The sequence below is a fragment of the Micrasema longulum genome, unplaced genomic scaffold (assembly GCF_059751315.1).
Source record: "Micrasema longulum isolate JH-2025_06_02 unplaced genomic scaffold, ASM5975131v1 h1tg000824l, whole genome shotgun sequence".
Classification (NCBI taxonomy): domain Eukaryota; kingdom Metazoa; phylum Arthropoda; class Insecta; order Trichoptera; family Brachycentridae; genus Micrasema; species Micrasema longulum.
In genome coordinates, this window is record NW_028278016.1 from 979,357 (window position 1) to 992,680 (window position 13,324).

The window sequence follows — 13,324 nt, forward strand, 5'->3', positions numbered from 1 at the left end:
AAGTATGTATTGTAAAATATAAAAATTCAAATGTAAATACCTAAATGAATAAACAGTAGATAAACGAAAAAAAAAGCATTAAAAGTTTATATGTACATATTAAAACACAGTGGCTTCATATGGCTAATTAAGCACGATATTAATAAGCACGCTAACATATTGTGCAAAAAATAAATTATCAAAAGCCATATAAAAATTTAAAAGTTAGAAAAATGTTTTTGAAAGGAGAACAGGTAGTATATCTTTAATCATAGGTACATTGAAAAAAAAAAACAAAATATAATATAAGGGTCACATAAATAATTCACTTTATAAATCATAAATACGGAAAAACGAGCTGAGAGATTTAGGTGTGATTATGGATGAAAAACTTATTTGATTCCCATATTCAGGCGTCTATAAATAAGGCTTACAGAAATCTGGGCTTTATTATACGCACCACTCAACCATTCAAAACAACCGCATCCTTCAAAATCTTATATAATGCATACGTTCGCAGCCATCTTGAGTTTGCATCTGTTGTTTGGAATCCTCGATATACAATTTATATATCACAACTAGATAAAATTCATTTTGACTCATATGAAGACTCTTCTTCCTTTCATAGTTTAACTTCCCTTACTAAACGTAGAAGCATTTCTGATCTGTCTTTCCTCTTCAAAATTTTTGATAATTTTATCGATAGTCCATATCTCTTGGAGCGTCTTTCAATCAATTGTCCCGCAAAGTCAACACGACAAGTTCATTTTTTTAATAATTCATTGCCCAAAAAAAATGATGTTCAAAACTCGTTTATTTATCGTAGCTGCTCCAAATTTAATTTACTTTGTCCCCATTTAGATATTTTTAAAACAAAATTTTGTGACTTAAAAAAAAACTTTTTGAAACACTGTAAAATGAAATATTTGTCATTGTGTAATAAGTTTATGTTCCTTTAATTATGTTTTGAAAAATTTTGAATTGGTCAACTATATTATGAAAATCCCTCTCCTCCACTCCTCCACTCTATTTCCTCATCCCTTAACCTTCTTACGAGCTCTTTTTTTTCTCATGTCTTATAATATATAATTTTTATCTTTATATTTGTGAAAAACTTCAACTGGATGTATGTACTATTGTTAATATTTTGTATTCTTATATAACAATTGTTATTTTTCCTTAATAAAATAAATAAAATAAAATAAAATAAATATTGGTAAAAATAAGGTCGTTAAATCTGCGGAAAGAAAATTAATTTAAGAACACTTCTGCATAATTTATTCAAAAACGACAACTTTGTACTTGTGTTATTATTATTGCTCAGGTGCGACATATGCTTTGATTTGAGCATGTCTATTATTCAGCAGAGCGTGTATATTGGCATATTTGAAATATTTTACCTTCAATGGCGATATGGTTCCAGAGGAAAATCGAAATAAACCCATTCATAAAATTTAGTGTAGCTGGTTCTGTGAGCGTATGACTCGTATAAATTTAAATATAAAAATAACTCCGTTGTGGAGAAATTCTTCGTCAAAATATAAATCTTATTTATTTCAGTATCAGGGTAGCAGGATAATGGAGTGCGCCTGAAACTGTGAGAGCTCTATTGTCGGGGAAAATGTATGGCATAATGGCGTGTCTACAAGGCGGCAGGTGCTATACTCGGTACTAGGTGCTAGTTGGCTATACTAGGGGCCATAGTCAACTATTTATGGTGAGTTAGAGCACAAAAATCATATCGGTGCATGTCCATTGTTCACTGGTAACTAACACTCTCGTATAACTGCGTTCTTCTTTCTTTTCGAAGCAGGATCTTTGACGTATGGCCGCATTCCCAAATTGGAACAAACACTGTATTCCTTCACTGTCATGGAACCGACCGACAACGGGAAACTAGAGAAAGGTGATTGTACTGACCGTGTGAATTTGATTGATCACAAATTGACAACGCTGCAGTTAGTGGTGCAATGAAAAGTTTCTATGTTTCGTTTTTATCGTGGTTTGATTGTAAAGAAATATCAAAGTTTTGCTTAGTCATTTTTAAAAAAAATGATAGTGAATACGCAAAACTGAAAAAACATACATGTTTTTATAAACTAAGTAGGATTTAAGTAGTTGATGTTTGGAGTTCCTACTCCAGTTAGAGATTGACAGTGAAGACACGAGTTGCGGTTTAAATGCTGATTTATTGCATGTTGAATAAATATACGACACTTTGTTGAAGAGCGCGTGAGTAATGGAGATGAGGAGTCGACGCGATTACACTTGAACTACATGCTGGAACTGAGTAACGTCGTCGAGCTGGATTGAAGTGAACTGAACTTGTTGCGCTGACTGACTGAACGGGCTGACTGTCTGGCTTTGCGTCCTATGGTCTCTTTATAGACGACGTTCCTTTGTAGCTCATTTTTTCATGGTAGGGACGATATGAATGTACTGCAGAATGATGCCCTTAGATTTCATGTGCAATACTCATAGAGTTGCACTCTACGTATGTATTGAATTCGATAGAAAATGATGACATTGCATTGTCGTTCATTAGCCTACTTCAGGTGAACTAATTTAACACGTGTGTCATTGATTATGGACTATGGACCCTACAACTATTTCGAGAAAGTGGAGGGTGCTTTCATTGAAACACCGTTTTCCATTCATGAAATATCATTTAGAAAATAAGAGTATAATGACAAGAACATAGGTAAGCGGCCTCCGTTGTGCAGGGTCAAGACGCCTGATTCACACACGGTTCCAGGTTTGATTTCCGATGAGAATGCAAAAAATCAAAAATATCATATTTCTTAAGCCTGGGTGTTCTGTGATGTAATTCACCACTGTAATTGGGCTTCCTGCCCTGTTGTGGAGCAAAAAAAAACGTTTACGTTTGATAAATATTAACAAAAAAAGCTACATCTTTATGTCTTGACAACATCAGATAATGATCATGTGGTGGTTTTTCAGACAAACAATTGAAGTTCCGAGGTTTATTTTCCGCTTTATCACAATAAGTTCCTATGCTTTAATATAGTTATTTGACACGCGTTAGTTTCCAGTTGAAAATGACCATTAAGGGCCAGATGCACCAAAAAAGTTCAACTTAAAAAAGTTGTTTAATTTTCCTCAAAATGAACAAAGTTTGTTTCTTGAAAACGTAATGATAATTTAACCTTAAATTGGCACTTTATAAAATAAGAAGCAGAATTTAGTTTTTATCGCAAATTTCAAAATTTAATTTAGTTAACTTGCATTTTCGGCATAACTCAATATTTTTATATTTATTATTAAGAGCAGCAAATGTCAGGCCTGAGACTATACACAAGATGGAGAGCAACAGTAGCTAACGTATTGCCAGTATTGCTGTATAGAGCGGGTTGGACTCTTAAAGTCTTAACGATGAACAACATTCATGTCACAACAATCACAACAATCACCCATGGACGGAGTAAGGCTTGAAAGGGCTTCGACGTCCAGAGATCTCTGGGTGTTGTTTGATGCTCAGTTATCTTTTAATCTTCATATTAAAAGATAACTGAGATTAAAAACTTAAAAAATGCTTGGTTTTGTTCTTAGAAATGCCAAGATCTTTTCTAAAACTCAGATTATGAGGTCATTGTATAATTCCTTGGTAATAAGTCGTTTGGAGTTTAGTTCCATTATTTGGTCGCCACATGAGACTCGATACTCTTTGATGGTGGAGAGAGTGCAGAAAAAATTTCTGCGCTATCTGTACCTAAAAGAGTGTGGATATTATCCTTGGCTCTTCCCAACCGACTTTTTACTGGGGATGCTAGGCTATCAGTCATTATGGAGGAGGAGGGACGTTCATTTGGGTGTTCACTTTTTCCAGGTGATCGGTGGTCGCATATATAACTCAGAAATTCTGATGGGTGTAGGTCTGTTCGTACCTGATAACTATCTTCGACAAAGACAGCATCGATTTTTTTACCTACCGCGATGCAGAACCAATGGTTATGCCGGTTAGTAGAGCAATCTTGCTACTCAATCGCATCGCCTCGGATGTCGACATATTTCACGACAGTGGGCCTTCCCTTAGGAAAGCACTTTCTAACTTTGAATTTTTCTTTTTACATTTTGTTATATTATTTTAATAACATAACTATCTACTGTAATTTGTAATCTATTATTGTATTTATAATGAATTGGGTCTTTTTTCTGTAATGTTCTAAATATGTGAATAAATAAATGAATGAATGAATGAACATTGAGGCTTTCGAACTTTGGATGTGAAGAATATTTTTTTGAATCTCATGGACTGATTGAGTCTCCAATGAAACGTTTTTAAGCGTCATGAACAAATACGGAGGTACTGACCACTGTTAAAAGAAGAAATGTTTCACACTTTGGTCACATATTCCGCAATGAGAAGTTTGCTCTTATTATGGAAGGAATAATAGAGGGCTGGCGGGGTATGGGACGGAAAAGAACATCGAGGATCTGATATTTTAGATAGTGGTTCTGTGTGCCGGATGCAGCAGCGCTGATTAGACTTGCCCAGAATCGTGATGGATTCAAAATAATGGTCACCAACCTCCGGTAGGTAAACGGTGAAAGAAGAAAATGTCTGATGATATCCCCGTTTTTTATATTTCTGGTATTTTTATTTTACTTCGTGCATACGAGTATGTAAAATTTGATTTTAAAAGTGTTGACAAATAAAAAAAAAATATTTAAAATTTAATGACTGTTTGAGAAGTTGGGCTTGGTTTGATTGAGCAATAACAGGTTTTATAAATAATGTTTTATTACATTATTTACCTAATCAGTATCTTAACCTACCAATAATTAAATATTAAATAATAGGTTCATAACAAAATGGTTCTCTTCACTAGAGAGAGTGCTATATGTTTGAAATTCTCCGTACTTCTTTTTATTTCATGCGCTAATAAACCAGTAAAATTGTACCTTCTTCTTATTTATTTATTTAAACTTATTGGGTATGGGTACAAAAATATGAATATATATCAAACTTTTTTATACGAAAATTGCATATTTACAAAATGTATTACGAATAAAGAAAATTAATAAAAACTGGTATGGCCGAATGATATCCATGGTACATCTTCTTTAATAGGGAAACATATTTTTTCAAACATTTTTTAAGTAATCAAGGTCTATGAAATGCTCTTCAGCAAAAAAAAAATTGCGAGTCATTTGTAGGATAAAATTTATTTTTTTATTAATAATTTTGAATTCCCGCAAAAACGGTCATTTCATTGGTCACGCCCCTAGTATGTCACGATTCATGTTTATTGGTTCTTGGCTATTGAGATATGTTTAAAACATTATCACAAATCTTGACGTCACAACAAGCAAGGCCAAACACGTCGCGTTTTTCTATCAACGTATTTTTATTAAATTCCTTTTTTACATTTATGTATGAAAACATTTCTACACAATATCCGTATTGATTTAGAAAATACAATTACTTATTCTTAATCCATTTCATATATTTTTATATGTCATAAACGTTATAAATATGTGCTTTTTAACATTGTAAATGTATCATTAATGTTCGGCAGCTATTACAATTTACTAAATTCCAAATGAGCAAGCTATTTTTTTGTTTATGGCAATTATTTTATGAAAAATAGTGGGATATAGTGACGTGGGATTAATGTAGAAAGAGGTTAAACAGGTGACTGGTAATAGTATCTTAGAGACGTTTGGATATCTCCACGTGTTTAATTTAAGAGCAAATGCGGAAAAGAGAAAGAAGCTTTAAGCTGAAGCTTATTTTTAATATAAATGTAATAAATATGTGGTTTTCAATGTAAATTAAGTTCAAATCATGGCCATGTAAACATGCCTTTGCGTTGGCATATTAGGGTTAGCTTAAGGGAGAATATGAAAAAGAACTCTGTCAATTTAAATATGAGAAAACATATATATTCTTTCTTTGAGGTTCCCAGCAATACAAAACATCGTAATACATCAAATTTTTCGTTTTCATACTAGCTTAGCTCGTGGCAAGAAAAATATTAAACTTTTCAATAACATGTTCTCGATTCTGAGAACCTCCTATGTATGTATTTGATACGAACCAACCCCACGCCACTCCCGAATAACCAAAAGTACCTCGGGGGGACACCCACCCCGAAAGGATTTATTCATATATCATGAACTCTGAATACAGAAATTGTTTCCAAGCTGAGAGAGTTGTTTGTTGCGAAGTTTAGTGTACTGTACCGGTCTGTAGCGCCGTGCAATGCATTTTAGATATTTTGGTTCATTGACGATCTGGAAAACAAATATTTAGTATGTCTTGACTGAGCTGAAACTTTATATTTCCCTGAAATATACTCATTTTTCTTCTTTATACGATACATTAACCTGTCGTTATTTGGGGGAGAAAAGTCACCAACAAATTTTCATTTTCATTTGTACATATATCGTGGAAAGTAAAAAGTTACTAAGCGACATTTATTTTTTATTTTCTTTTATTCATGAAACATACAGTACGGTTACATAGTTTTATATTTTACACGGTAAGACTTTACTCTAATGGACCAGTGAAGTTTCCAAATTATATATTTATTATATTATGTAAGGTTATCAATGAAAGTACAAAAAAGAGAAGGAAAAAATAAATAAATGGAAGTTGTTAAAAAATTTAAATTAAAGTAAAAAAAGTCATTTAAAAGTTTTTAGTTAGTATTTACAAATTAATGGAAATAATATTAAAAATGAACATTTTTTTTGGTAAAAGTAATTAAAAGGTTAGAATTAAAATAAAGACTGAAAAACATGCTCAGATGTAAAAAAATATAAAAAACATTTTCAAAAAGGAAAAACATAAATATAGACATACATATTTTATGGGATTCCAAGAAACGATGAGAATAATGTTTAAATGAAATAAGATAAGACAATAAACTTTAGTAAATTTAAAAAAAACATCATCAAAATTAATGACACATTATAGTAAGAGCAACAATATATAGATTTCATAAACATTTACAATATAAGTAATTAAAAGTAGTTTTAAAGTATAAATACAGAATTGCAGCAGAGAAAAACGAAAAAATAACAGGTATAGCAAGTAATCTTTAAAATTTGAAAAAGCAATATACGGAGAAGATTTTAAACCAAAGGTAGTTGATAAAATTTCATTTAAGCTATTTTAGCAGTAATACAAAATTCAGTAGAGAAATTTGATTAAAAGTAACAATATTCAATAATAGAAACTTGATTAAGAATATACAATTATATTATAATCACTGAAAGATTTCATCGAATAGAATCATAAATTTATCGCTATCCTACGAGGGGAGGCAAATGTTTCAAACTCCCCAAAACAACCTGCATCATAAAGGACTCGAGATGTTAAATGAGTTGCCAAAAAAGATTAGGGATGCTGGCTCTATCGCATCGTTTTGTGGAATGGCGATGGTTTTTGTTAAAAACAAACAATCATATAGGTAGATAGAGTGTCATCAAAAAGCGTCTGGATTTTATAACAACGTTTTGTTTTTGAAATTACTTTTGTATATACTGTTTATTAGTAAAAGTGTTCAAACTGGGAGTCAAATTTGAATGTACAACTTATTAAAATAAGTACATTTCATTATTTTTATTTATTCAAGAATTTGAAGTCCATCCATTCACATATCCACTATCCTGGATTCAAACTAAATAAATGAACTCTTTTTTTCTATGATTTATTTTGTTGCCCTTTAATAATGGGGAATATTTTCGTGTTTTTTTTTAAATATTTTTCATTTCCTTTTTTAATTACTATAAAAAATACCATATTGTGTTTTACAGATTATTTTTTTTTCTTATGTTAACCAAAACATTATAACTGTCCATTATTTATTATAAGAGCAAAAATTCAATAACATTTTCTTGTATACCCACGAGCAGGCCATACCTTTGTGGGATTTTTTGTTTACTATTTTTCTATTAATATGTATTTCATTGCTATGTTATTATGTTTTATTTTCTCAATACTCTGTTTTATTATTATGTTTATTGTAAAAATATAAAAAAATCAAAATCAAATATAAACATACAATATGATAACAGAGATGGATGACTAGCTGGTTGTGACTAGCAGTTTCATTTAAAGATTCTTCTCATCGTTTCTTTGAATCCCATAAAATATGTATGTGTATATTTGTGTTTTTCCTTTTTTAAAAGGTGTCTTTTTGAAAATGTTTTTTATTTTTTTATGTCTGAGCATGTTTCTTACTCTTTAATTTAATTCTTACATTTACAAAAAAAAATACTTCATTTTAAATATCATTTCTATTTGTAAATACTAACTACAAACTTTAAAAAAATATATATTTTAATTAAAATTTTTAATAAACTTTCATTTACTTTTTTTTTCCTTCTCTTTTTTGTACTTTTACCGTACATTTAATTATTAAATAGTATGGAAACTTCACTGGTCCATTAGAGTTAAGTTTAGCTGTGTAAAATATAAAAGTATGTAACTGTACTGTATGTTTCATGAATATATATTTTTTTTTTAAATAGTCTCAATTATTGAATAATAATTTATTGATTACTCTCATTTATTGACTTTGACACGTTTTAAAAAATTTCACCTAAGACATTCCTATTAGTAAATACAATAAACATTCTTCTTTCCGGACACAAGCATAGCGAGAATAGATTACTTACGATTGTGAAATGATGGATATAGTTGGTTGGGGGAAAACATTTTCTGCAAAACAAACCAGTTTCACAGAATCGGCATCTTTTTTCTCTTGTCTTAACTGGAAATTCTTTCCAGGGGCTGGAAAACACAATCATTTATTAGAAAAGCAAAAATCAATAAAACTCACCACAGAGATATCAAAGACAAACTTAAACAATAGTGAATTCAAAGAGGATCGAAAATATAAGCGTAAAATTAAAAATATCATCCATTTTATATATTTTTTCTGAATCATTTTTATTTTTTTAAAATATTTACAAAATAGTCTTAAATTAAAGTCCTGCTGAGTTGCATACATACAACTCGTCAGCAGGTTCTTATAAATTACATCGATTATTTACACTTAACCTACATTAACAATAATTTTACTTGAAAAACAATTACAGATTACGTTATGAAAAATTAAAAACTATCACTAATACAAAAAACTTTTTTCTAATATCCATAATTTCAGCAAACGTCGCACTCCTGTATTTAACTCAGTATTTTTAATATTGTTTGGTAACATGTTAAATATTTTAGGTATACTGTATTGCAGCGTCCTTTTGCCATATTTATTGCAGTATCTAGGAACAGCTAGCCCTTCCATACTAGTAAACCTGGTGTTGTAATCATGTACCAACTTGAGTTTATACTCGGAGTGCGACGCATGCTGACAAATTGGTTTGTACCAAAGAAGAGCCCTAACAGATAATTTATTTACAGATTTATACGCTAATGATATTGAAATATTGTGTCTCTGGCGGTATACGTTTTTATGTAGTAGCAATTTGATCATAGAATTTTGCAAGGTTTGAATAAAATTAATATTTGTTTCGCTTGATAACCCCCAGGAAGTTATGGCGTATCGTATAATTGATTCAGAGAGAGATAAATAAATAATTCGTAAAGTATTAACAGGGACATAATATTTTAATATGTACATTCTATTACTTATTGCACTTAATCGCTTACACAATTTTCTAATATGTACATCCCATTTAAAATTACAATCTATAGTTAAACCCAAATAAACATACTGCTCAATATTTTCAATATTTTCACACATGCACGGTTGCATAATATCACTATGGATACACGTATAGTTATATGATAAAATTGACGGTGTTGTGTGAGTTTTATAGTTCGGTGATCTTATGTGCATAAGTTTGGTTTTCTTTGAATTAATTATTAAACCTGCATTATGGGACCATTTTTGGATTAATATATTTTGTTATTTTATTTATGATGCGAACACAAAAATGGTTTATCATTTTTTACTTATTTTTTTTTCAATATCCCTGAAATTAGTGTACAAAAGTAAACATCGTTTAGATCGCGCAAAACTAATAACAAATAAAAGTTTATCGACTTAATTCTAAAACAAGAAAAAACGTAGGTAATAGGGAAATACCACATGCTATGAATATCGATAAAAACACGTGGAATGGATTTAGGAAAATTAATTGTGTTTTCAAAATCAATATGGATATTGCGGAGAAATGTCTTCTTACATAATTTTAAAAATTAAATAAAGAAATTATTCTTTACAAAAACGCAACATGTTTGACTTTCATTTCAATAAACAGCCCTTAAATGCACTGAAATGAAAAACAGATGAAAATCTTACATACAAATAATATATGATTAAAAGGAAATAACATGGAAATATTTCACATTAGGAAAGCTTTGAAAAATAATGTTCCTTTAATCAATAATCAAATAACCGTTCAATATAGCCCATTGTACGATGTTTAATTGTAATGGTCACCATATACCTATACCTAAGCGTAAGACTGATTACCTTACTTTCATGTTACAAAAATGAGCAAGATACGCTGCGATTGGTGTACCAATGCAGTGCCCTAGAATGGAAATGATTATGATGATGATACCAATCAAACTCACGCCCTTTCCTCTTTTTTCAACTATTTCTCCCACAACACAAAATATTTTTATAACCGAATCTGTGCATATAAGGGTTGCTCATTAAAATGCATGTCGTTTTGGTTTTATATTTTTTGCAACAATTATAGTGAAGGTGTATAGTTGGTTTTGCATGTCGGTTTAATTGATGTCTTGACAAAAAGACGTATATTAAATGGTTCATACGAAGTACTCAGTGGGCAAGATACTTGAAAAGCTAACACGCGTTTAATGAGGAACTTCAGCCCTACGGGAAATCGGATACAAAAAATGTTTTCTTGCGCGCGATTAAAATTACAGCATTATATTGTACGGCAAAATTTCTTGAAAATGTACGAAAAAAATAATTAAAAATATTTTAATAAAAACGCACTACTTTGAATAAGGTCACAGGTTTATGTGAACCATCCAATGATATGAGAGCTTTGAAGGATATCCGGTTTGGTCACCGTAAACGTCTCTGTTAACAAATAAAAAACGAAAATAAATACACTGAACTTCCTCATTACTAAGCATACACAAGTGTCACAAAATGTTTTACAGTTTAATTTAAAAAACTTATACACTATAAATGAAATTAAAAACACTTACTAAAGACCAGCATGGTTTTAGATTTGTCGTCCTCGTCATCAAACGTTGAAACTACGCAGGAGTAATTTCCTGACATGTCAGCGCCAGGCTTGAGTATCTTCAGCGCCCTGTGCGACTGAAGCGGGTCCTCTGTAACAATAAGGACCTTCCATCATTCGCTGTCTTCCGTTTCCGGCTCCTGAAACTTTCGGCAAACTCCCGCCAAAGGGCCGAGCGACATTGATATTCTCGGTAACCTTTTCTTTCTATTCACACATTCCTAGCATCCACATTGCGGTACACCTTATCTTGGCAAAAATACGAATTTAGATTTTTATATTTTTTAAATTACAGACAAATAAAATTTGTAATCAATACTTTGAGTAGAGTCCAAAGGATTTTATCTAGATTGTTAGATCTTTGACTTAACAGTACAAGTGCATTTCTGTTGAAATTGTCTTGCCTGCATCAATGGTGTTAATATTACACTTATACGACTACTCAAAACATAAATAAACAATTTTGTTCCTATTAAACTTTGGTTAAAATGAAATAAGTGTACGCATTTGTGTCATATTTTCAGTGGCACAAATAGTTCAAGGTGGTCTGAATAATATAAGTAGATTCATTTCTGTCATTTATTGAGTGGTACAAATAGTATAAATTAGTTCTAGTAGAATAAGTAGACTCATTAGTGCCCCATCCTTAATGCTTCAAGTATATACCTTTTGTCAAATAAGTACCCGGAAATTCTCATTTTAAATTTTCCCTCTGAGAATATTAAAAAAAAAAATTTTCCCAGGTTGGCACAACTGTCAGCCACTATTCTGTGAATTTTTATTGCTATGTGTCATTTAGTTTGGTTACGGCGTCATTAGGAACAAGTCAACCTTTTGTGTGCGTTGCGATTTTTACTATGGATAAAAATATCGAACAAAGAGTTTGTGTGAAATTTTGTGTTTCAAACGAAATTTCTTGTGCCAAAACGTTGGAAATGTTGAAAAAAACATTTGGTGATTCAACCATGTCAAAAACTCAAGTTTACGATTGGTATAAATCGTTCAAAGAGGGGCGAGAAGAAGTGAACGATTTGCCACGTTCAGGACGGCCTTCGACCTCTTCAACTGAAGAAAACGTCGACAAAATAAAGGAAATGGTGCTCAAAAATCGTCATTATAGTTTGCGAGAGATAGCCCAAGAAATGAACATGTCTCATGAGACCGCTCGTCATATTTTGGTTGATGTTTTGGGTATGCGGAAAGTCGCAGCGCGATTGGTGCCAAAAGATCTGAATTTTCTTCAAAAAGTGAATCGCAGTAAGGTGGCTGAAGACATGCTTAAACGCGTAAATTCCGATCCAACGTTCATCAAACGCATCATAACTGGTGACGAGACATGGGTTTTCGAGTACGACATGCAAACAAGTCAACAATCATCAGAATGGCGCACCAAAAATGAGCCGAAACCGAAAAAACCGCGCCGAAGCAAATCGAAAATCAAGGTGATGCTGACCGTTTTCTTCGATATTCGTGGTGTTGTTCATTCGGAATTTTTACCGGAGGGCCAAACCGTCAATAAAAAATATTATCTTGGCGTTATGAGGCGTTTGAGAGAGAATGTTCGTCGCAAAAGACCAGATTTGTGGCGGAACAACAGTTGGATTTTGCACCACGATAATGCACCAGCGCACAAAGCGATCATTGTGAACGAGTTTTTGAACAAAAATTCAACAAATATCATCGAACAACCACCGTACTCTCCAGATATGGCCCCGTGTGACTTTTTCCTGTTTCCAAAACTCAAATTACCACTTCGTGGAACCCGTTTTGAGAGCATTGAAGACATCAAAACTAATTCGCAACGAGAACTGAAGGCCATCCCGGAATATAGCTTTAAAAAGTGTTTCGATGATTGGATTGTTCGTTGGAAGAAGTGTATTGCCTCAGAAGGGGCCTATTTTGAAGGGGATATAATAAATTTAGATGATTGATAAGTTGTTTGTGTTTTATTTCAAATTTCCGTGTACTTATTTGACAGTGTAGTATGTTAAACTTGAACTATTATGATTGAACCAAAACCCTGGAATATTTATGTTATTTGTACAAATTACTCGAATGTTGTTTCACAGATGAAATGATCTGTAAATGATAACCCATTTCACAAAATATGAGTTATTTGGCTTGA

General features: G+C 31.7%; 1 protein-coding gene across 3 annotated transcripts in view; it reads right to left on the minus strand.

Annotated features, from left to right (window-relative positions):
* Window positions 1–13,324, minus strand: part of LOC148278816 (uncharacterized) — a 115,170-nt gene that overhangs the window by 40,259 nt on the left and 61,587 nt on the right. For all 3 annotated transcript variants that reach the window (XM_088230880.1, XM_088230879.1, XM_088230878.1), the window contains exons 3-4: window positions 11,162–11,290; window positions 8,629–8,743 (exon numbers count right to left, since the gene is read on the minus strand). In XM_088230880.1, the coding sequence (XP_088087006.1) occupies window positions 8,629–8,743; window positions 11,162–11,290 (244 nt within the window). The remainder of the gene's footprint in view (window positions 1–8,628; window positions 8,744–11,161; window positions 11,291–13,324) is intronic.